General features: G+C 37.0%; 1 protein-coding gene across 2 annotated transcripts in view; it reads right to left on the reverse strand.

Annotated features, from left to right (window-relative positions):
- The window catches only part of ANTXR2 (ANTXR cell adhesion molecule 2), a 159,280-nt gene that overhangs the window by 95,386 nt on the left and 38,759 nt on the right, over nucleotides 1–25,135 (reverse strand). For both annotated transcript variants that reach the window (XM_077882636.1, XM_077882637.1), the window contains exons 8-11: nucleotides 19,519–19,579; nucleotides 17,553–17,651; nucleotides 15,470–15,539; nucleotides 4,377–4,455 (exon numbers count right to left, since the gene is read on the reverse strand). In XM_077882636.1, the coding sequence (XP_077738762.1) occupies nucleotides 4,377–4,455; nucleotides 15,470–15,539; nucleotides 17,553–17,651; nucleotides 19,519–19,579 (309 nt within the window). The remainder of the gene's footprint in view (nucleotides 1–4,376; nucleotides 4,456–15,469; nucleotides 15,540–17,552; nucleotides 17,652–19,518; nucleotides 19,580–25,135) is intronic.

Genomic DNA, 25,135 nt, shown 5'->3' on the forward strand with positions numbered 1-25,135 from the left:
CTTAAATCTCTTAAGTCTCATCCTTCATTTCCCTACTCTTAAACTAGGTGTACAGCTACTTTCACTCATTCATTTAACAGATAATCTTGGAGCACAAGCTTTACATAAGGACCAGACACTGGGAGGAAGGCAACGAGCAAGGCACAGGCCCTGCTGTCAACAACTCAAAATGGCTAAGAAAACCCCAGAAGTAAACAGGAAATTACAGCTCAGTGACATAAGTGCCTTTAACAGAACTGAGCCTGGATGCCCTTGGAGCACACAGAGGGGCTCCTTTATTTGTGGGATTTCCACAAGGATTAATCAATTCCCAAAGTAATGGCGTTTTATTTTGTTTGGCTTTCAAATGCCTGTGAAAGCCAAAGGCATCATCCTATAATGAGTAATACTACTAACTGCATCTCATCAACTCTGAATATGCCTGACAGACTGAATATCACTTAATGCAATGCCTGGGTATCCTATTCTATTTTGAATAGAAATTTAATGGACACATCAGCAGATACATCTCAAGGCAACAGTCTCACTTTTCATATCTATAAATGATAACATTACTACCACACACTAGAGGTATTTGAGTTTGAATACAAAATAATGGCTAATTCTAATGGGAAAAAATGAATTATACCATGTTTATTAGCAATACAATAAAGTGAATCATAGTATTTATTATTTTATAATCATTGATTTATAGAAGACTATAAATCATCACTCTGAGCTGAAGCAACACTTGACTTCACAGTGACTTCACTGTGACCCCTCTGACCTTTTCTCCTTCACCTCTCTGAAGCACTTAATGTTGCCTTCTTTTCATATGGAATTCCATTTTCCTTTGGCTCCTTTACCTGGTAAGTGTCCTGGTTTTCCCATCTCTTGAGCTATCTATTCACTTCACTTATTCTGTTGACCAAGATGGACTTAAATTTTCTGTCAACTTGATTAAACTTTAGATAGATTTTTTTCCTGGCAATAGGCTCCTGGTCTCCCTTTGTGTAGAAAATCTGCTTTAGTAAAGTGCTAATTGTTGGGGATCCCTGGGTGGCTCAGCAGTTTAGTGCCTGCCTTTGGCCCAGGGTGTGATTCTGGAGTCCCAGGATCTAGTCCCAGGATCTAGTCCCAGGATCTAGTCCCAGGATCGAGTCCCACATCAGGCTCCCTGCACGGAGCCTGCTTCTCCCTTTGCCTCTGTCTCTGCTTCTCTCTGTGTATCTCTCATAAATAAATAAAGTCTTTAAAATAAATAAATTAAATTAAAATGGCAGAAAGAAAACTTTCAGAATAAAATCTTTTTCAAGTTGAATAGATTTAGCATTATGAAAAATATAATCCATTTTCTTTCCTTTTTACATTTTAGCATTGACTTCTCTGCTTTAGGAACCACAAACCTATAAGATGAACTTTAAACTCCACCTGGTAATTTTCTTTCTTTAAGCCACTGATTATCTGTTCTACATTTTCGATTTTCAAGCTTCCTTCCCAGTCTTTCTCACTCCAATCAAATAGATCAACTCTCAACTTCATTTTTCTATTAATCTATAATCTGCTTTCCCCTCCTCTCTTCTTGCCTAAATCTTGCTTTCCTTTCAGGACCTGGTTTATCCAAGACTCCTCCAAGAATACAAAACCTTTCCGAAACAAACTAGTGGTTGCCAGAGGGGAGACATGAGGGGCTATGGATGAAATTTGTGAAGGGGATGAAAAAGTAAAGTCTTCCACTTATAAAATAAATGAAGGGCACCTGGATGGCTCAGTGGTTGAGCCCCACATCGGGCTCCCTGCACGGAGCCTGCTTCTCCCTCTGCTCTCTGCCTCTCTCTCTCTGTGTTTCTCATAAATAAATAAAATCTTAATAAAATAAATGAAACACAGGGAAGTAATGTACAGCACAGGGAACATAGTCGATAATATTGTACAACTTTGTGTAGTGACAGATGATAACTACTTATATACATTTCAAAATGTACATAAATATCGGAATCACTATGTTGTACACCATAAACTAATACAATTATGTCAACTATTCTCTAATTTAAAAAAAAAAAAACCTTTATCTGTTATTCTTTCCCTTCTGCTTTAAGCTCCTGAAAGCCATTCTCTTTTTTTTTCTTTTTCAGTAAAAATCATGTGGAATTTGTTGACTACTTCATTCTATACAACTCACAAATGTGTATCTCCAATCCAGACCTCTTTCTAGAATTCCGACTTGTGTATTCAGCTGCTTTTATGATATTTCCACTGCGAATGGCTATATAGACATCTTTCACTCAACATTTCCAAAACAGAAGCTGCCACTTTTTCTAAACACTGCTCTACCTGACAACAACGCATCCTTCTAGTTGCGCAGGTGAAAAGTTTAGAATTATCTTTAATGTTCTTCTCTCATAGCCACATATAATCTGTCTACGCATCCCACGTGCTCCACATTTACTCAAATATATCCAAATCCAATCACTTCTTACCATTTCCACTGCTGTCTTTTTAGTGGAGCCATCCTCCCCTCTCTTAGATTACTGAAACAGCCAAGGAAGGACTTGGTCTCTGTATTTCCACATTTGCACCCCCTACAAAGTCTATTTTTACACAGTAGCCAGAATGATCTTTTCAAAGTATTAAGTCATATCATGTCACTATCCAATGGTTCTCCATTTCACTCAGAAGAAAAACTCAAATCCTTGCAAAACCCTACGTAATATATTCCCTTCTGTCCACCAATCTTGAAACTCCTGCTCGCCCCAGCTATCTCCACTCTAGCCTTCCTTTAAACTTGTCAGATAGAGTGCTTCCTTAGGCTTTGTTCTAGCTGTTCCTGCTGCATAAAAAACATTCTTCCCTTGGGTAGTTTTCAGGGTTCACTCCCTCACCTTCCTCAAGTCTTTATTCTTTGACAGAATAATGAAAATTTCTTTGATCCCTTACTTAATATAACAACTTGCCCTCCACATTCTCACTGACACAACCAACGTCACTTTTTTAAAAATCACCTTACTCTTAAACTTGAGTCACAAATGTACTCTTCCTGAGAACCGGAAAGGCCTCGGAAGACTTTCAGAAAAGTACATGACGTGTAAATTCCAAATGAGTCACTTAATCTCAGCATCCCTGCACACCAAAACTGTGAGTAGTTATAGAATACAAAAACTTATTTTCCTGTTTGCATGGAAGAGAGGTGAAATAAGATGGCTTAGAGGCACAGAGTAAGAGGAAGGATGGCGAAAGAACACTGTTTCAGTGAGCTCAACACTGAGAAACTCTATTACCACAAATGTTTGCTATCTCAACCACATCCTGAGAGACAAGGAAATCTGCAAATTGCAACATGAATTACAAATAAAAAGAGAAAAAACAAAAACTAGGTATTTTCAAAACAGAGACAGGTGTTGATAAAGACTTATCCAGAGAATTCAATAATGGCCCAAGGGTCCCTATAGATGTTTGTTTTCCTTGTAATGTTATCTTACAATGAGAAAGACCATTGTCTCCATACAGATAATATTGGATTATTTTGTTTTTGGAAGGAAGGATATCTCTCTGATTAAAAGATCAAAATATAAAACTGTGAGACCATGAGATGTGAGAAAATGTTTTGGTTTATAATTTTGGTCTTTTGAAGGGCAAAAATTTAGGGTTTTTTTTGTTGTTGTTGTTTTTGCTTTGGGTAATGCACTTTTTAAAAAGATACTATACTCATAAAAATAATAGCCATGTGATCAGTTCCTTTTAGTGCTGTTTTCATGTTCAACAATCAAATATCAAAAAAATGAACCCCAAAACTTAACTATAAGGAAAACACTGTCTTAACAATGAAGTTTACATTCTAAACTATTGCATCTTAGGTAATACAAATTAATCATCTCAATCAAAACAGAGTTCTAATCTAGATATATCAAGCTATCAAAATCAAATTACTTACTCATATTAGAAAGCACCAACATTTAAAATAAACAAAATGTGAGGTCATCATTAAGATATGCTAATAATTTCAAAAACATAATCAAGTCTTAGACAACAATTCAACCTTCATGAGAGAAAAAACTGTATTCCATTTTGATATTTAATGTTTCTTTTTTTTTTGATATTTAATGTTTCAAGGAAAATGCTTCATTGGAAAATCATTCTCCTACCTTATTTTTAATTTAAATATGACTTGAATTTCATATATATCAAAATAAAATTTGTACTATCTTAAAATCTCTTTTTAATAAGGCTAAAGGTTAAAAAAAAATCTAAAATAAATTCCATACAGAGTTTTTGTGGTAGTCTCCACTGTCATTGTTTACATCTTCCTTATTACAGCATGCAACAACACTGACAATCCATAAATTATTTCTGGATGGAATCATTTTTAAAAAGTAACTTTATGCAAACTTTTTACTTACACATTCTGTGGCTGTGACTATTAATGAACTCGAGATGACAGATTTTCCTCCATTAAAGCTCACCGAAACATCGAGAGTTCTGAAAGAAAATGAAAAAAAATCATTAAAAACAAATTAAAAACCAGAGGATTATAGGAGGTTTTAATTTCCTTATGTAATTCAAAACTAGTAGGAAAGTCTATTTTTGATCAGTTATCCCAGCTTTTTCCTTTCATCCTTTGGTCCAGTCCTTACTTAGTAGCCAGAGGCAAATCTCTTAAATGATCTAATCGTTCCAGAAGTATTAATGTAAATAAGAACATTAAAAAATTCCTTGAGAGAAATGCTAAGACTGTTTTCACCAAAACTAAAAAGAAGAGAAAAACCCTTACTTACATCCTATTTAGCTTATTTTTCCTATCTTCAGACATTACTATCATCGTAAGATTATTAAGAATAAAAAAATTGGAAATAATAAATCATTCAAGGGTAAAACATAGAGAAAGTGATAATACAAGAGAAATAAACTGAAGAAAAAAGAGAATGCAATTTCCTTGTGGGTATTTATTGTAGATGGTCCCAGGACATCAAAATATCTCAGCAAAGGTAAAAGAAAGAATAATTTTTTTTCATGACTAAGATACATCAAAGTTAGACTGCAGCTCTTATTTTGGAAACATGATTTCAAACTATAAGACAATTAGTAATAATTAAAATTGCATTAATTCAGATTCTAGTAATTAATTATTTGGGATCAGTCAGCCAGGAGTTGGTAACTTTTTAAATTTTTTTAAAAATTTTTTTAGAGAGAGAGAGCAAGGGCACACAAAACATCAGAGGAGGGATGAGGGAGGAGAGAGAAAGAATCTTAAGGAGGCTCCATGCCCACCGCAGAGCCCGATGCAGGGCCTGATCTCACGACCTTGAGATCATGACCTAAGCCAAAAACCAAGAGTCCAGATGCTTAATTGACTGAGCCACCCAGGCCCCCCTGGTAACTTTTTTATTATTAAATAGCTCTAACAAGGGAAAAAAAATAGCTCTAACAAGATATCAAAAGGCAAAAAAAATGACAAGGAGATTTTTAAATATTAAGGAAACAGACCTTTTCTAAAATAGTTTACACAGTATATTATCCTATAATGATCAGTATGCCAACATTTCAAAGCTATCCACTCATTAAAGTAGAAAGTAGTAGGTAACATTTTGGTGATCTAGCTCCTATGCAGTGGCATACTCCCATTCTCACAAAATATTCTAAATTCCAAGAATTAATAGCTAAGATACTTTAGCTATTACTGAATTACTGAATTAGTAAATTACTGATTACTCTGAATTAGTAAATTTTGTTATATTTAGAAGATTTCCTCCCTATCTCTTGAATTGAAAGCCAAATACTACTAGATACAGAGAATTATGACAAAAGAGAAGCAATCTCAAACCACGGATAAAATTTTCAATTATGATGCCAGAGAGGGGAGATAAAGTATATTATTTAGTCCCTGCTATGTGCCAGACACCACCCTCAGCATTTTATGGATGTTATCTCATTTAATCCACACGATAGCCCTTAAAGTAAGGAGTAGTTTCACAGTTGTGCAGATGGGGTACAGAATGCTCAGAAATGCTAATTACCTTGCCTAAACTGGTAAAGCTACATAGGGTTCTAACTAATTTTGAAGTCTTCCCATCAAACCATACAGGCTTGCTGAAATCAAAGTCTTTAATGTGTTTCTTTGCTCAACGTGATATGTAGTTTGGATTCATACAGGACAGAGCCACCAAGAAAGATACTCCTAGCAAATTTAGAGTTGAACTCTTCTTCAAAACTCACAAATACTCTTATTAAAAATATTTCTTGTAAATCATTCCCTCCAAAATATTAAAAACAAGTTTAGCTATATCCAGAAACAAATGAGAACTTAAGATGTTTACATCAACTTGTTTGAACTTTTGAACTAGTTCACCACAGAATGCCAAGTGGTTTATTTAAGAAAGAAAACTTCAACCCAATTTGCTTATTCTGCAGAACTGAGTCCCTTGTTTTGTTTTATTTTTTTTGAAGACAAAGCATAGTTGAATCCAAAAATAATCTCTCCTGGTTTCCAATTCCTCTATTTTTAAAACATGTACCAGAAAGCATATGACATGGTAGGCATGGTTTTAGTTTGGGGGAAGATGATCTGATTCACCATAATGTATGATTGTTGCAAGTAATCTTACTGACTCAGCTTTCATGGGTTCAGTAGATATAGACTGAGGTTGTTTAAAATCTGGCACTTAGAATTCACCAGAAATAAATCTTTTCTCTAATTAATGAAGGAAACATTAAAAATATTAATGCTTCCAGACTGAAAAAAAAGAAGAAGAAAAAAAAAACAAATGCTTATCTAAGTGGAATAAGAACAGAAGTTCACTCTTTCCTGACAAGATCTTGTAGGCAACCAAAACAACTGTGCACTATCCCTAAATCTCAGCCCAGTATGATGTAGCTAGTGTCACATAAAACTGAGTTGAATCTCCACAGATATGGAAAGTCATCTGATGATTCTTTGGACATGTGTCCTCAACTGAAACAATATTATCTTCACCTTCTTGAGAGCAGAGCATGGGCATCAACAACAGCACTGACCGCGACGGCATTTATCAAGTCCCTACTATGAGCCAGGCACACTGCGTTCATCTTTTCATTTAACCTTCAAGAGACCCACTGTGCCGGACAGCAGCATTTTTTTTCCACTTTCCAAGTGAAGAAACCCAAGCTTATGAAAGTAACTTGCCCAAACATTGAACTTCTCTGACTCTGTAGTCAAAGTGCTTTTATTTCTACCCCATAATTCCTTAATCCTTGATAAATACATTAGAGTCTTACATTTAAATGTCTCTCATTGGCAAGAGCTGAGTGACGTTCCTCCAGATTTTTGTTATATTCATATATTGCTCATGGTTAAGTAGGAGGGCATTCACTAAATGCTAAGCTAACATGAAAAATACACTATTAAAGTTACTTCTGTTTTTAAACATTTTCATTTCTTTAGAAAAACATTTTTGAAATTATTGGTATGATACCGGCACTGCCATGAATGATACCATTTGCCCAAAGTTATGCTGCTCCTTTGCTGGCACACAGATTGATAAAGCCACCCCACCCTCTAACCCAAACCTAATGCCCTGATCTTTCATTACCCTAAAACTCCAACACATGTATGTAATGTTTTCCATCATATTTTCATGTCAGTTTTGTTAGTATCTACAGATTTCTCATTCCTACATAACTCCTACTTCTGGTTAGTGTATTACTAACAGTAAAACCCACACTCTCAGTTATAGAGACTTTACTATGGATAGAAATGTATGAAAGTCCATGCTGGTTTTACTTAATTCCATACAGAAGTGAGAAGTGAGGGTAGAGTTCATTTTTATTTATCCTCAAAATCAATTAAAATTATAAAAGGGGAAAGGTCTAGGCCAGGAGTTGAGGAATTAGGAATTCTGGGTTCGAAGCCTAGTCACTGCACTTTCAATCTTCCATTCCTCAATCTGTAAAATGGGAATAATTTTACCTATGTCAGAGTTATTTGGGGGAGGAGAGCTTGATAAAATAATAAGCATAAAATAGCCAACACAGTGGCTAGAACACAGCAGGTATTCTCACATTATTGTAACACCTGACTATTTTTCTAACAGATTATTTAGAATAACAAGATACTTTTTATATAAAATCTCTTAGACCCAAGCTGAAAAAATAATACAGATAACACAGAAGAATATAAAGCAGCAATAAAATCATTACCTAATGCTTCTTGGCTTAACAAACTTCTACTCACTGTAATATAAAAATTATAGAGAGGGGGCACCGGGGTGGCTCAGTCAGTTAAGTGTCTGCTTTCAGCTCAAGTCATGGTCTCAGGGTCCTGGGATCCAGCCCCAAATGGGGCTCCCTGCTCAGCAGCGAGTCTACCTCTCCTTCTCCCTCTGCCTTCCCCTCCTGCTTAGGTGTGGCTAGTTCGGCTTTGCCACGGGCACATCAACCAAGGTTTCCTTTCCTGCAGGAAGTCACTCAAAGATGAATGATGAGGAACTGGGATTAGAAAGGGATCCAAGAGGAAGGAGTGCTATTTGACCGGCTGGAAGGTAAGAAAGGCACAAAGCAGTCAAGGAACTAAAAACCATTCAACATGGCAGTAACACAGAGTGTGAAACTGAGAATATGTGGCCTGAGGCTGGAAAGGAGAGTAGAGAAGGATCATGAAAAACCCAGGATGCCATCTTTTAAACATTTGGAATTAGTCTTAAGAGTTCTTAAACTATGTGTTTTACAAATATTCTTTTTACAGGGTAGAGCATGAATTGGAAGAGTAAATTCTACGGTAGAAAGACCAAATATGAATATCTTGGTGTATTTCAAATAAGAACCAAAGTCAGACTGAACTGAAATAGTGGCAATAAGGGTTGTGTGAAAATGAAAACTGGGAGATATTAAGGAGTCAGAATAAAAATGATCAGATATTTATTGGATATGTAAGAGGAGGAGGAAAGAAATCATTAAAGATGATCAAAATCCCTGTCTTATTGTGAGGTGGATTGCATAGAAAACACAGGAGAAGGAGTATAAGTTGTACTTGGGAATTTCAGGTTGAATGTGCCCATTAAAAATCCCAGTGAGTCAGCAGACATGTGGATGGTGGACTGTTGTTGTTGTTGTTGTTGTTGTTGTTGTTGTTTTTGGATGGTGGACTTTTGGATCATGGGTTGAGAGCTAAGGAAAAGATCCTGTCTAGAGATTTGGAGCTCATCATCATGAAAAGAAAGCCTTAGAGAAGATGCATAATGATAACTGAGTTAAGGGACTCTGAGAAGAGGAGCCTGCAGTGACATCTGAGAAGCTGCCGCCAAAGGAGGTGAAAGTATAAAGTCCTGAAAGACAAAGGGAGAACTTCTGAGACAGGACTGGCCCACGGTGCATAAGGCAGGGGTGGTCAGGGTAAAGAAGGCTGAGAACTGACAACTTCCAACATCCTTTTCTGTAAATTGGTTCTACATTGCTTAGAATTGCTTACAAATATCTTAATCCACCCTTTGTTCCAACCTTAGAATATTTTTCCAGAGTAGAAGGGTAGGCATGCCTGGCTAGCTCAGTTCATATTGCACTGACTCCTGATCTCAGAGTCATAAGTTCGAGCCCCACATTGGGCCTAGAGTTCACTTAAGAAAAAAAAAAAGAAGAGGGATAGAAAAAACTTAAACAAATTACCATAACAAAAAGATTGTTTGAAGTGCATTTTAACGTCAGTTGGTACTCAACAGTGATAAAACTAAATTCGTTCCACATGAAAAATTATTAAATAGTATTGTGATATATAAGTAAGTAAATAAAATTCAGTAAGTCCTAATGGTCACAGTGAGTTTATTTAATGTTTAAAGATGTAGGGGAGTTCCCAAATAAACTAGCTCAGGGCCATATGTCAGGGCTACTTTGAACTAAGAAATTTCATACACCATGAAATATGGTTGACATTTAGGTCCATAGTAACTTATTTGCAAGGTATTCATTTACTACTGACTTTATGTGTATCCAATAAAAGATTGCCATTTTATGATCCATTAAAAAGTTGAGAAAATTAAATAAAATTGTGAAAGACATTTGCTAGAAGTAATAAATAATTTACCTCCAGTTTGCACATACACAATTTTGCACAATTTTGCACAATTTTGAAATTGAGTGCTACTATTATTCTGCAGAGCTTTATAAAAGTTACTTTTATCCATAATAAAGATTATGAGTTGAAAAAATAGGTCTTTATATTTACAAATAGTTTACAGATTTCACTTCTAGTGATGAGCATATATGTAAATTAATGTTTTGTCTAAGGATACTTTCTTTAAAGTTAAAGGATTCTTGAATTAAAATAACTTCTTTTTTAGATATTTCAATATATGTGTAAACTAATATATGTGAAGACTGCTAGATTTCAAAAGGGAAAAAAAGCCATCTTCAGAGATGAAGTATTACACCAAAAATAACTCCCTTTAACTGTTTTTGCCTATTATAATAAAATAATAAAATATTATATAAAAATATACTTTGAAATGATCACTCGATTTTTAGTGCTTTTCATCAAAAATGTCAAATGCCTTAGTAATATCAAAAAAATTGATAATATAACACTTAGAAGCAGTATATAAGAGAATTTAAATACATATTTAAGGATATCCTCTGTCTCATCGTCTATCTATTCCTCTTTGAACACTTCTGGTTACCAAAACACTCTCTAAGTAATTCTAGTTGTTAGAAAGATCTTCTTTACATTGAGCTGAAATGTGCTTCCCTTTACCTTCCACTCTTTCCTTCTCCTTTCCTGGGAGCAATAAAGAATAAATCAAATCTGTCTTTCAGATGACAGAGCTGATGTTTGCAGACAGCTGATGTGTCACCCTTGAATCATATATTTTTCAGTATTTCAAATTATGCTCTATTTAATGTTTCCATTCTAGGCAACATCTTGTGAGCCATCCTTCGATGTGCCCAAATTGACTGTTGTTCCTCTTAAAAGACAATTTCCAGAACCAAATCTAATACTTGGGATAGAGATGCAATACAGATTAGATGAACTGATCACATTTATAGGTATAATTAGCAAGCAATACATCATGTGAAAGAAGAGACAAATGTTCTACCATTGGGGTGGGGGGTTGAGAAATAAAGAAACTCAGCCTTATAAAGGTTTAGATTAGATTAGATCTCTCACAAGATTTTGATGTTTACATTCAAAGTAAAGATATAACTAATGTCCTAGTATCCATGGTAAAAATAAATAAATCAAGTCTCATTCCTCATAAGGAACAGGAGAATAAGGGATTATTATATCACCTGCTACTAAAACAATGTTATTAGAGATTGTATAATACATACATACATAGGTATATTTTTGAAAAGAAGTGTTCATTTATGCTAACAGCAGAATTTGTCAAACCAAGAAAGAGAAGCAGAATGAATAGATTTCATTCCAGGCAAAATAGTTATATTGAAAAAAAATAACAACGTTGAAAAAGAAAATAAAAAGATTCTATTACCAAGTCAGGCTCTAACCCCAAGTCTGCCACACCATTCATTTGAATGACCCTTCAATATCACATGCTTAAAATTTTCCACATATACTCATGTCCCACCACTTCTTACTCAAAACACTCTGTCAAGTTCTTCCCACATTGCCTTTTAGAAGAACTAATACTATCAGTTTCATCTGATTTAGATATTTATTTCATATTTGCCAGAAGACTCTGGCCAATGTTTTTGAAAGCACATTTAACTATACCATATGCCTCCTTAAATCATCTCTATCAAACAAGCTGTAGGATAAGGCTCTGGTTCATTCTGTTCTGTTTTTCTTCCTTCACAATGTGTTTATGTATATTTACCCAATTTGCTCTGTTCTTCTTGCCAAATTACAGGTTTGAGATCTCAACTATTGCAGAGCAGCTGTGCTATTGTTGATGTCTCACTAAACAGGGGTCAGAGGATGAGCCTGTACTGCAAGCACTGGTGACACCTGCACATCACACCATGAGGTAAATGCCCTGCCAAAGAAGGAGGTGAAGAACTTCACAGAGTCCTTCCTATTCAAACTTAAGACATGTCGGTACAAATGAGCCACTGGTGGAAATAAACTCCCAAACTATCTATAGATTTTTCTTGATAAGATAATATGTTTAATCATATGACATTTTAAAATTAAATTGCATCCAACGAAAGAAATACAAAAGAATGACCTCATTACTACCGCCTTTGCATTCTTCCTGTTTAAGTACTAAGAATCCATCTACCTTAGTGGCGCCTGGATGGCTCAGTTGGTGAAACTTCTTCCTTTGGCTCAGGTCATGATCCCAGGGTCCTGGGATGGAACCCTGACTCTGCCTCTGCCTCCACCTGTGCCCCCAGTTCAGCAGGGAGTCTGCTTATCCCTTCCCCCCTCTGCCCCTTCCTCTCCCTCTCCCCTGCTCATGCTCTCTCCCTCTCCCACTCTCTCTCCTGATCTCTCTCTCTCTCAAATAAATACATAAAATAAAAAAAAAAAAACCCATCCATGTCAACCTGGAAATCTACATTAAATAAAGAAATTTGATAAACAGAGATCTCTCTTAAAGAAAGTACTTCAAAGACCCATTTCAACAATGCTAACCAATGATATACCTGGATAAGATCTACCCAGATAGCTTTAATCTTCGTTCACTCCACAAGATCAATTTCCAAATGCAAATCTATTGTCCTAGCTGCCCATCTCCAAGTAAAGCAATTTCACATTAACCTTCTTACAAATTAAAATTCAGGAACCTGGGACACCTGGGTGGCTCAGCGTTTGAGCACCTGCCTTCAGCCCAGGGCATAATCCTGGGGTCCCGGGATCAAGTCCCACATCGGGCTCCCTGCATGGAGCATGCTTCTCCCTCTGCCTGTGTCTCTGCCTCTCTCTTTCTCTCTCTCTCTCTCTGTCTCTCATGAATAAATAAATAAAATCTTAAAAAAAAAATCAGGAACCTTTAGGTTTTTAAAAGAATAATCCTCAAACACAATGGAATTCAGGAAGTAACAAAAAGAAGAGAAAGGAACTGATAGAGCAGGCTAATGAGATGAGGCATATGTCCACGGATCCAGCTCTGAGACTACGCATCTGGCTTTGAGGCTGTCTATCTAGGGTTACTTCACTGGGGTGTTGTTAATTATTTAAGTGAGAGAACAGGGGGAACCATCACCACATCTGTCACCCTCACACAGGAAAAACCTTCATTCATTGTTGGGCCAGATGTGTTTGTTTGAAACCTAGACTAACTAGCTACTTAATGGGCTTGAATTCTTAGCCAAAAGCTAATTAGGCAAACATATTAAGCATCAGTCACCTTACAAGGCTAAACTGTTTCCGTTGTGTTGATTTTAATCCAAGCTCATAAGAGAGCTCATCACCTACAAAAGTATCTGAATAAAAGTCAAGGCAAAGGAAAGGTCCAAATTACTCACAACATACTTAGAAGAACAATAATGATGTCTCCAATCATTGTAATGCCCAATACATTAACAAATAAAACCTTCTCATGCTTTGCCTCAGTGGTATCATGTCCTTGATACCAAAAAGAAAGAAAGAAAATGAAAGAGAAGAAAGAAAGAAGAAAGAAAAGAAGAAAAAAAGAAAAAAAGAAGAAAAAGAAAGAAAGAAAGAAAGAAAGAAAGAAAGGAAGAAAGAAAGAAAGAAAGAGCGAGCAAAAATTATTATTTTAGACAGATCTCCTTCCCTCAAAATCCTCAGCTTGCTTGTAGGTGAAATATTAACATCAAAAGCCAAACCAATGACAACTTCTCATGTCTCATATTTATTATGTTCTATATGATTTTTTAAAATCACGCCTCCTGCATATTTAGCCAATCTACAAATCACTGAAGAATATCAGTAGTTTCTAGAGTAGCCTCTTCAAAATGAGAGTGTCGAAAGGCAAAACAAATTCAGTGTCTGGGACAGAACAGGCATACTGCATTTTATAACTACTCTGGAGAAGAAAGTAAACTGTCCTCCTTAACCAATCACTGTTATTAAAAAGCCAAGATAGTTTCCTGTTCTCTTAAATGACATGCACCCCAGTAAGATTCTGGTCATTTATCTCCTACCTGATATAAGCCCCTGACCCCCCAGCAATCACAGGTACTCTTTTTGCTTCTTATATAACTAGTAACTCAAAATATTTGAGAAAAATGCAGACATCTTCTCATCTAACAAACATTTATGAATCTGTTGTGTGTCAAGTATTGTGTTAGGTGTTACAGACAGAGCAAGAAACAAAACAAAATTTATCCTAGAAGGAAAAGAGATATAAGAACAAATAAATGCTTGGGAGAAAAAAATTAACCATGAAAAGGGAAGAGGGAGTGCCAAACTTCAGAGGGAGAAGACTGTACCAATTAAATAGGGTGATCAGGAAGGGTTTCCCAAGGTGACATTTGAACAAGGCCTGAAGAAAGTGAGAGTGAATGAGGAGCAAAGCATTTCAAGCATAGGGAACAAGTGTAAAAGTGCCAAAGTTGTAAAGAACAGCAGAGAGATCAGTGTGACCATAACAGAAAGAGCAAAAGGAAGACGTAGTGAGGGGGGCCAGATCCTACAGAACCTCGTAGAACATTGCAATATTTAGATTTTCACTCTGAGGGGAATAGGGAACCCATTATCAAGGATTTTAAGTGGAGGGGGTGACATAAATGAATTATCTTAACAAAACCATTCCTGCCAAGGACAGAAACAGAAAAACTAGGAGAAGCTAATAAACTCTGTATATTTTCTTTTCCTCTGCTGGATATGTGTGATCAATATAAAGTAATCCTGTAATTTTTTTATTATCCTAAACATATTGTCATCACTATTGTTGGACTAGGGAACATCTGAACTGTCTGCAATCATTTCCCTCATAATAGGGTAAAAAGAAAATCACAAATGGAAATACTAAATGACTAGTGAAATTATCGGTGTTTAGGGGATTTAAACAAAAGCTCTTCATCCAAACTAAACATCCCTTATTTTAACCAGCTATCATTATGGTTTACTGCCAGACTAACAAACATGAGAAAATAGACCTTAACAAGACCTGGATACAAATTAAAGCACAAATATTTCCTAGTCCAAGGTATGCCTTACTGAGCCACGTTCCTTTTCTTCTTTTATCTTGATATTTAACTACCATAGTAATTAGTCAAAATCTCACTTTGGAACTCGTGTGTGTGTGTGTAAATGTGTATGTGTAAATGTAATACTCTCAAGTTCGAAATAATGACTGTAGCTCTGAATATTTAAAGGCTCTAGCAATAGTTCTCATACCCATCCAGATAAATATTTATAGGGCCTTTTAATCAATATTTAAGAAACCAGATAAAGCAGACTTTAGCATTTTCAACCTACTAAAAGCATATTATAAATAAAGTACTAACCAGAGTGGTTTGCCTTGAGCTTTCTATTTTCATGTTCATTTTGTACATCAAAAAAAAAAAAAGAGGTAGTATATAATTAATGTATATTTGTCATCATTTCCTAATAATTTATACAGCTAACATGTTTTCAAAAAGTTAATGAAGTGCTTACTCTCCAACTTTACTCAGGGCAGGTGCAGGACAAAGCATAGAATTCAGCTCCACACTTACTGGATTCACACCTAGAAAATAAAACACAACTGAATTAATATAGAATTTTACGTATCTCACACAAGTTTTATCAACAGTATGAAAAACATAATGGTAATCAGGGTTCAACAGTGGAACATTAGATATATTACCATGAAGAACTAAATAGACTTTCAACTAAAAAGAGAAGGAAAAGAAAATGAAAAAATAGAGATCATATGCCTCATTGATATGCAATAATGGTAAGTTAGAAGTTATGATATTTTATTAGACTAAATTCATGGATATTTGTAGATACTATAAAATTATCATCTTTTCCACCTCCATTTTTCAAATATCTTAGTCTTTGAAGGAGAAATGATATATATTTTAAAAGCAGAATTTAAAAATAATGGAGAGGGCAGCCTGGGTGGCTCAGCGGTTTAGCACCTGCCACTGGCCCAGGGCACGATCCTGGAGTCCTGGGATCGAGTCCCGCATCGGGCTCCCTGCATGGAGAGCCTGGTTCTCCCTCTGCCTGTGTCTCTACCTCTCTCTCTCTCTCTCTCTCTCTCTCTCTGTGTGTGTGTGTCTCTCATGAATAAACAAAATTAAAAAAATAAAAAATAATGGAGAATAGATGAATATCCAAAGGAGAATGAATTTATTTCAAGAGTTTAATAAGATAGTGGTATCCTAAATAAATAAATAAATAAATAAAATTAAATGCTTAAATTATCCTATTTTAATAATAAATTAGAAAAAATTTGGACTATAAATATTCAGAAAAGTTCCATAATCAAATGGATAATCCTAGAATGTAAGGGATGAAAATACAATCTGACTCCACTTATTTGTTTGGGGATTTACTTTAATAAACTTAATCTTATGTAGTGAAGGAAAAAATATGTTCATACTATAATCAAATATGTACTCAGAGGGAGTCTCATAAAGCTAAGTCTTAGATTCAGATGACTAGTGAATAAAAATAAAATTATTTTGTCCTCTTCAATTGTGGAATCTGCTATGAAGAATTTGTTACAAATATTATTGTCTTGCCTCACCAAAATGATGATCCTAACAGGAAAGAGAAGAATTAATTATGACATTTACCATGCTGAGATCCTCACCACGTTAATTCAACAAACACACACTGAACAGTTGCTGTGTACATAGGCAAAGCTGCGCTACTGGAGTATTTAGTACCATCAGGAAAACAGCAAAACTGTACATGAATCTTTCAAAAAATAATTCTACCAGAGTTCATAGAGTTATAGCATCTGCATTACAGATTAAAATTTTAGAAGCCACTACAATCATTGATGAAGAAAAATGTCTTAAAAGAGATCCAAAATGCTCAGAATATTAAGATCTATTTAAGGAGTTTTTCTCAGAATGAAGATTAAAACATTATATTCATCTGCTTTTTTGAAAGACACATTAGGAAAAATAAAACATAATTACATAAATATGGTAACTATCAATAAACTGTGCTGAGCAGGCACTGAAGATCAAAATATGTGAAATATATAAATATATAAAATATATAAAATATCTGTAAGACAAAAAGCTTATGTCGAGGAGCTGATTGGCAAGTTATTGGGAAATTAGATAAAGAAAATGAGTGAGAATAAAATAAAGCAACAAGTAGTAGAATAGTCCAAGAGAGTTAGATTTTTAGGCAAGAGTAATAATAAATAAATCTAGAGAAAGAAGCAATTAAATCAAGCAGTTGATGTGGTCCACACAGAGTATAGTCAGGAAAACTGGGTTCAACTTTCAGGTTGGCCCTTTCCTGGCTATATTGCCATGGACAAATTGTTTTACTCTTACAGATAATTGGAACCATTATTTGTAAAATGAGGCTTCCTAGGACAGGGTTCAGCATTTCTTAAGTTATAAACAAAGGTTATAATCATTACATAACAAAAATATTATTACTATTTGTACTACCACTGGACTTCATTTCTTTCTCCTTTGATTAAAAATATAGCATGGTCGATTTCAATTGAAAAAAAAGGAGGAAACACTTGAACACTTGGGGAGGAAACACTTGAGGAACCTACTCTTTGTGTAGGTTTCATTTACAGTGTAGGTACAGAGAACACTCCCATTTCGACTGCCCAAGTTGAATCCTCTTCCAGTCAAAACAATTTGAAATTCATCTAGAAGTAAAAAGAGAAATAACATTTTAATCCCTGCTGTAAAAAAAGAGAGAGAGAACTTGAAAGTGTCAAGGTGCACAGAATGAATTTCTTCATAGCGTTCAGCCTACTAGTAACAATGAAGACATTGCTTTATTTCCAACTCTCTATCTTGGGCCCTCTAGGGAAATTCAGGGAAGATATCATCTATTGCCATATAAAAAGGCATTATTTTATTTTTTAAACAAAGTGTTTTCCGGTAGTAACCAAGATACTTGAATTGAAGCCTAACAGTCATTCCCACATACCACAGAAACTTACCCTCCCCTCATTTCTGTCCCCAGAAAAAGAAAGGAAGAAAAAGAAAGAGAGAGAAAGAAACTTCCCCAAATTCTATCCTTGGGAAAATATCAGCAGGAAAGAAGCTTCTTTGTTCTTCTCTACTCTCAGGTATTAAGGTATGGGAATGTAAAGAAAATTACTTACTCATTTCTTTCTTAGAACTGTCATGTGTTGTATTTTCTTTATTCTCTGAAACTCCCTATAGAGTTCTTTAACAGTTTCTTGACATTGCTAATCCCAGTTTCATTTTCTGTTGCATACATATTTATAACTCACCAGAAGTCATGCATTTGGGACTATTCATAGTCTATGGCCTGTCACTAAAGGAAGTTTATTCAACTTACTGCTCAGGACTCTATATCAAAGGAGCAGTCACTACATGTTAGAGAGTAAAATAAAATGCTAGGAAAACAAGCTAACTGATCAAATATCTTGATTGGCATTTAAATGTTTGCTATTTAGCTATAAGATGATATATGAACTATTTTAACAGTGATTAACTCTCAATCTTCTCCAACAATCGCTTATCTATCAGAATCTAACATATTTATAGTAATTTATTGTGGAAGAAAATATCATTTTGCCTCTCCTCATGAAGCAGGTTATAAAAGGAATTTTATTTAAAGTGCAGGTAAAACTTAAAATGTGACTCAGTGAAAAGAACATGGCTTTAGAGTCCACAGACAAGAGTCAAATGGGACAATTAGTAAAACAAGGACTGAACCTCTCTGCCCCAATTCTGTCATCTGTGAATCAGGGATTATAAAACTGTCAAATAGTGTCGTTATGAAGATGAGGTAAAATTATGAAAGCAGAGGGATGCTCTGGGATGTCCAAATGCGCTATTCCTCTTAAACATCTCAAAGCCCATTAAACAGGAAGTCTAAAAGATACAGAACTTCAGACCATACCCAGAGGCTGGGAGGCTCTGTGGGAAATTACACAGCCCATTTCCTCTTCCACTAGACCCAATATTTTTCCTTTTCTATATTAAAATGAACTCCAGGTCAGACTTGAACAAGAAACAGAATCGCACTCTCTTTGGGTAAGGATGGCTTCAAAGTGCTAAAACCTGAGTCTGTTCTTGGCACCTGCTAATGAAGCCACCTACTTCTTTCCTGCCATCCACCCATACATCACTTCTTCATGTGCCCCAGGCCAGAGGGACTGTACTTTGGCCGGGTCATCAAAGCACAGAGCTCAAAGTCTACAGATACACGACTGTTTATATAATTAGATAAAAGAAAAAATTTCATATTTTATTTTACTTGTCATAGGAAAGGTCTCAAACATGAACTAAATATACAGAAAATTCTAAAAGCCTGTCACACAATATGTTCATTATTTAAAATAACACTCCAATCTTAAAAAATTTGAATTTAAAATAGAAATATTTCAAGGAATTATTTAAAAATTCTTACAGAAAAGGATGCCAAAAAAGTTAATTTTGTTATTCTCTTTCCAACATGAGTTTCAAATCATATAATTTAACTAGGGGGAAAAAATACAATTTCTTACACGGTATTTTTAAATTCTAACCACTTACCCCCCACACAGACACTTGAAGGCCGCAATTCCAGGATTTCAGTGCATGACTGAGCTAGTATCTAAAAAGGAAAAAAAAGAAGACCAAGATAGAGAATGAAATTCTAATATGTAAAGTGAGTTATAAGATTGCTAATAATCATAAGGTCCTCCCCTTAACCTCAATAGATGACAGAGAAAATCTTTTACTATCGTATATACAGCTACCAAGCTCTTAGGAAATTTCTATGTTGTCTTTCAGTATATATCCCAAGACTATATTCTGTAGGAATCCTTGTTTGATTATTAAATACAGATAAGCACAGATAAAGGAGATGTTACCTCAAAGTCTGGTAGCCTTGAATGCAAAAATAACTGAACTCTCTTGGAAGCCATAAAACCTAACGCTGACCTTCCCTATCAGGCAAAAGCAAGACAGCAAATTGGATCTCCTGTTCAATTATGCGAACTTAATATGTTTTTCACAAAGAGGTTCAATACAATATCAATAAATAAACACTTCTTTATTTGACCGTGGCACTTCTATTCGATTTCTCAGCCTCAATTCCCACAGATGCTAATCCTCCTTGTAGGCACCAAACGTTACACTTGGGGGAACACAGGCTCCTTGTATGAGCCAAATATTATCCTTAAAAACAGACCCCGTACTCCAGCATTCCAGAAACAGAATGGCTCTTCTTAGCTTGTTCCAAGAAACAGAAACCACCCTACAAGGCACAGGCTACAAGTGAAAAACAACAGTGATGAAATCAGCTGCTCCCAAAGGACACAACAATCCCGTCTTTATTTTTAGAACTGCTCTGCACTACATTATCAAACTCAGACAAATTCCAGATGATCTCTGAACAGCATTCCTTTCTTGACAGAGTTGAAGACAGATGATGTACAGTGGGCTCTAGCATCTCCTGCTCAGAACTAGAACAGGAAGGAAGGAAACAGAAATGCTTTCTGTGCTTTCTTGAATAACAGTAGAATGGTAAATTGTCAGCTGGGAATCTTTGTTGCTGAATATGCATCACTGAGGCAGGAAACCATTGGTACTTTTTAAGATCATTTCCCAGTGAATCCACTTTTCACAAAGCAATTGAAGCTATAGTGATAGGGAAACAGATACAGTAAGATTTTGTATCTGAGAAATTTAAACTCAGAAATGACCAAAGAGACAGACTCCACAGTCCCCAAAGAAATTTCAGCACCCAAAGACCTCCTCTTGGTCTACTATTTTATCTTCTATAATCAACACTCACTCCTCTGAGGAATGCGTACTGTGGTTCAATTAAGAATTCGGAAAAAGATGGACTCCTGGGCAGCTCAGTGGTGACCGTCTGCCTTCGGCCCATGGTGTGATCCCAGGGTCCCAGGATTGAGTCCCACATCGGGCTCCCTGCATGGAGTCTGCTTCTCCTCTATGTCTCTGCCTCCCTCTCTCTCTCTCTCTCTCTCTCTCTCTCTTTCATGAATAAATAAATAAAATCTTTTTTTTTTAAAGTTGGGGAAAGAATTGAGGGCCACTGTGAAAGGGTAACACACGTCTAGGAAGGGAAGTATCTTAAATCAGTAATATCCTTAAATATTTTAACACTACACAAGTAACAAGACTCTGAAGGGAACAGAATGGAAAAGTTTTGCTAACGGAATATGGAGCCAAAAGGTTCCAACTAACAAAAATGCAGCATTATAGCCTTGGCTTTGGCCAATGTGAGATAAAAGGAGAACAGTGGGCCACACAAATAGAGGGTAAAAGGAAAACACAAAGCCTCCAAATCTATTTTACTTGCCAGCAAGTCTGAAGGAATTTACTTAAAAACAGATCCCATTAAGGATGCTCCTATGAAGAAACATTTTTCAGTTCACACTTTCTTTATTAGTTATTTTAGGCACACCTCTAGCAGCATTACAGAGAAATGTTTCAAGCATCAAGAAAAATTATGAGAGGTTTAAAGACTGAATCCATTGGAAATTGCAACTGTTCTTTAAAGATTCCTTAGAAGAAGGTAAACAAAGAAATTACAAGATTTTCCAAAGACCATGTCAAAGAACATACAACTCAGAATGATCTGTGTAAAACTTCTAAAACTGTATTGTTTTTCTCTATCCTACCAGTATCGACCATAATCAAATCAGATCTCAAAATATTTAAGACAAAAGTGTATGTATATCTTGATTTCCTCTTTTAATTTGATGTAATCCATTGAATAGTTTTAAAATGATAGTGCCAGGGGTGCCTGCGTGGCTCAGTCAGTTAAGCATCCCATTCGTGATTTTGGCTCCAGTCATGCTCTCAGGGCGGTGAGATTGAGCCCCACATTGGGCTCCACACTGGGCATGGAGCATGCTTAAGATTTTCTAGCTCTCTCTGGCACTTTTCCCCTCTTAACCACCTTCCTAAAAATAAATAATTAAGTAATTAATTAAAATCAAAAAATAAAATGATAGTTCCAACAGTAAGAGCAAATGGTCAATTCTTACAGTGCTCTCCTTACAACTGGAGAATAAACACTTTTAAGGGCTGTTGTTGGTATCCATTTCTGAAGCCAGACCTTATTTACTCCATGTAAGGTATTTTGGTTTTAAAGATAAATTCAGGAGGGAGGGGCAAGATTGTGGAAGAGGAGGGTCCCCAAGTCACCTGTCCCCACCAAATTACCTAGATAACCCTCAAATCATCCTGAAAATCTACGAATTCGGCCTGAGATTTAAAGAGAGACCAGCTGGAATGCTACAGTGAGAAGAGTTCGCGCTTCTATCAAGGTAGGAAGACGGGGAAAAAGAAAGAAAGACACAAAAGGCCTCCAAGGGGGAGGGGCCCCACGAGGAGCCGGGCTGAGGCCGGGGCGAGTGTCCCCAGGACAGGAGATCCCCGTCCCGGAGAAGCAGGAGCTGCACCAACCTTCCCGGGAGGAAAGGGGCTCGCGGGGAGGTGGAGCAGGACCCAGGAGGGCGGGGATGCCCTCGGGCTCCCGGGGACACTAACAGACACCTGCGCCCCGGGAGATGCGCCGAGCTCCCTAAGGGCTGCAGCGCGCACGGCGGGACCCGGAGCAGCTCGGGGGGCTCGGGGGCGGCTCCGCGGAGGGGGCTGCGGGGCGGGAGCAGCTCGGGGGGCTCGGGGGCGGCTCCGCGGAAGGGGCTGCGGGGCAGGAGCAGCTCGGGGGCTCAGGGGCGGCTCCGCGGAGGGGGCGGCGGGGCGGGAGCGCGAATCCACCAGCGCAGGCCCCGGAGCACAGGGCGCCAGGACACAGCCCAGGATCCGGCCACCCCCGGGACAGGCAGAGGCCAGGAGGGCCCAGGACCGCAAGGACGCTCCTGCCCCAGCTGAGCAGATCAGCGGCCCCGCCCCAGAGCCTCCAGGCCCTGCAGACCGAGAGCTCCGTGGTTACTGCGGGAGCTGACTCCAGAGCTGCAGAGCTGGCGCCGCCACTGCGGTTGTTCCTCCTGGGACCTCACGGGGTAAACAACCCCCACTGAGCCCTGCACCAGGCAGGGGCAGAGCAGCTCCCCCAGGTGCTAACACCTGAAGATAGAACAACAGGCGCATCCCCGAGATGACCAGCTAGACGGACAAGTTCCAGGGGAAGTCAAGGGACTTACAGTATACAGAATAAGAGGATACTACCCCTTGTTTTTTTGTTTTGTTTTGTTTTTTGGTTTTTTGTTTTTTGTTTTTGTTTTTGTTTTTGTTTTGCTTTTTGATTTCCGTTTGCTTCCCTTTTTTTCTTTTTCTTTCTTTTCTCTTTTTCTTCTCTTTTTCTTTTTTTTTCTTCCTTTTTTCTTTTTCTTTCCCTCTTTATCTTCTTTGTTTTTCTCCCTTTCCCAATACAACTTGTTTTTGGCCACTTTGCACTGAGCAAAATGACTAGAAGGAAAACCTCACCTCAAAAGAAAGAATCACAAATCGTCCTCTCTCCCACAGAGTTACAAAATCTGGATTACAATTCAATATCAGAAAGCCAATTCAGAAGCACTATTATACAGCTACTGGTGGCTCTAGAAAAAAGCATAAAGGATTCAAGAGACTTCATGACTGCAGAATTTAGAAGCTAATCAGGCAGAAATTAAAAATCAATTGAATGAGATGCAATCCAAACTAGAAGTCCTAACGATGGAGGGTTAACGAGGTGGAAGAACAAGTGAGTGACATAGAAGACAAGTTGATGGCAAAGAGGGAAACTGAGGAAAAAAGAGACAAAAGATCAGGAAGATAGATTAAGGGAAATAAGTGACAGCCTGAGGAAGAAAAACCTACGTTTAATTGGGGTTCCCGAGGGTGCCGAAAGGGCCAGAGGGCCAGAATATGTATTTGAACAAATCATAGCTGAGAACTTTCCTAATCTAGGAATGGAAACAGGCCTCCAGATCCAGGAAATAGAGAAATCCCCCCCTAAAATCAATAAAAACCGTTCAACACCTCGACATTTAATAGTTAAGCTTGCAAATTCCAAAGATAAAGAGAAGATCCTTAAAGCAGCAAGAGACAAGAAATCCCTGACTTTTATGGGGAGGAGTATTAGGGTAGCAGCAGACCTCTCCACAGAGACCTGGCAGGCCAGAAAGGGCTGGCAGGATATATTCAGGGTCCTAAATGAGAAGAACATTCAACCAAGAATACATTATCAAGCAAGGCTCTCATTCAAAATGGAAGGAGAGATAAAGAGCTTCCAAGACAGGCAGGAACTGAAAGAATATGTGACCTCCAAACCAGCTCTGCAAGAAATTTTAAGGGGACTCTCAAATTCCCCTTTAAGAAGAAATCCATTGGAACAATCCACAAAAACAAGAACTGAATAGATATCATGGTGACACTAAACTCATATCTTTCAATAGTAACTCTGAACATGAACGGGCTTAATGACCCCATCAGAAAGCGCAGGGTTTCAGACTGGATAAAAAAGCAGGACCCATCTATTTGCTGTCTACAAGAGACTCATTTTAGACAGAAGGACACTGACAGCCTGAAAATAAAAGGTTGGAGAACCATTTACCATTCAAATGGTCCTCAAAAGAAAGCAGGGGTAGCCATCCTTATATCAGATAAACTAAAATTTACCCTGAAGACTGTAGTGAGAGATGAAGAGGGACACTATCTCATACTTAAAGGATCTATCCAACAAGAGGACTTAAAAATCCTCAATATATATGCCCCGAATGTGGGAGCTGCCAAATATTTAAACCAATTAATAACCAAAGTGAAGAAATACTTAGATAATAATACACTTATACTTGGTGACTTCAATCTAGCTCTTTCTACCCTCGATAGGTCTTCTAAGCACAACATCTCCAAAGAAACGAGAGCTTTAAATGATACACTGGACCAGATGGATTTCACAGATATCTACAGAACTTTACATCCAAACTCAACTGAATACACATTCTTCTCAAGTGCACATGGAACTTTCTCCAGAATAGAGCACATACTGGGTCACAAATCGGGTCTGAAACGATACCAAAAGATTGGGATCGTCCCCTGTGTATTCTCAGACCATAATGCCTTGAAATTAGAACCAAATCACAACAAGAAGTTTGGAAGGACCTCAAACACGTGAAGGTTAAGGACCATCCTGCTAAAAGATGAAAGGGTCAACCAGGAAAATAAGGAAGAATTAAAAAGATTCATGGAA

The sequence above is a fragment of the Canis aureus genome, chromosome 33, assembly GCF_053574225.1.
Source record: "Canis aureus isolate CA01 chromosome 33, VMU_Caureus_v.1.0, whole genome shotgun sequence".
Classification (NCBI taxonomy): domain Eukaryota; kingdom Metazoa; phylum Chordata; class Mammalia; order Carnivora; family Canidae; genus Canis; species Canis aureus.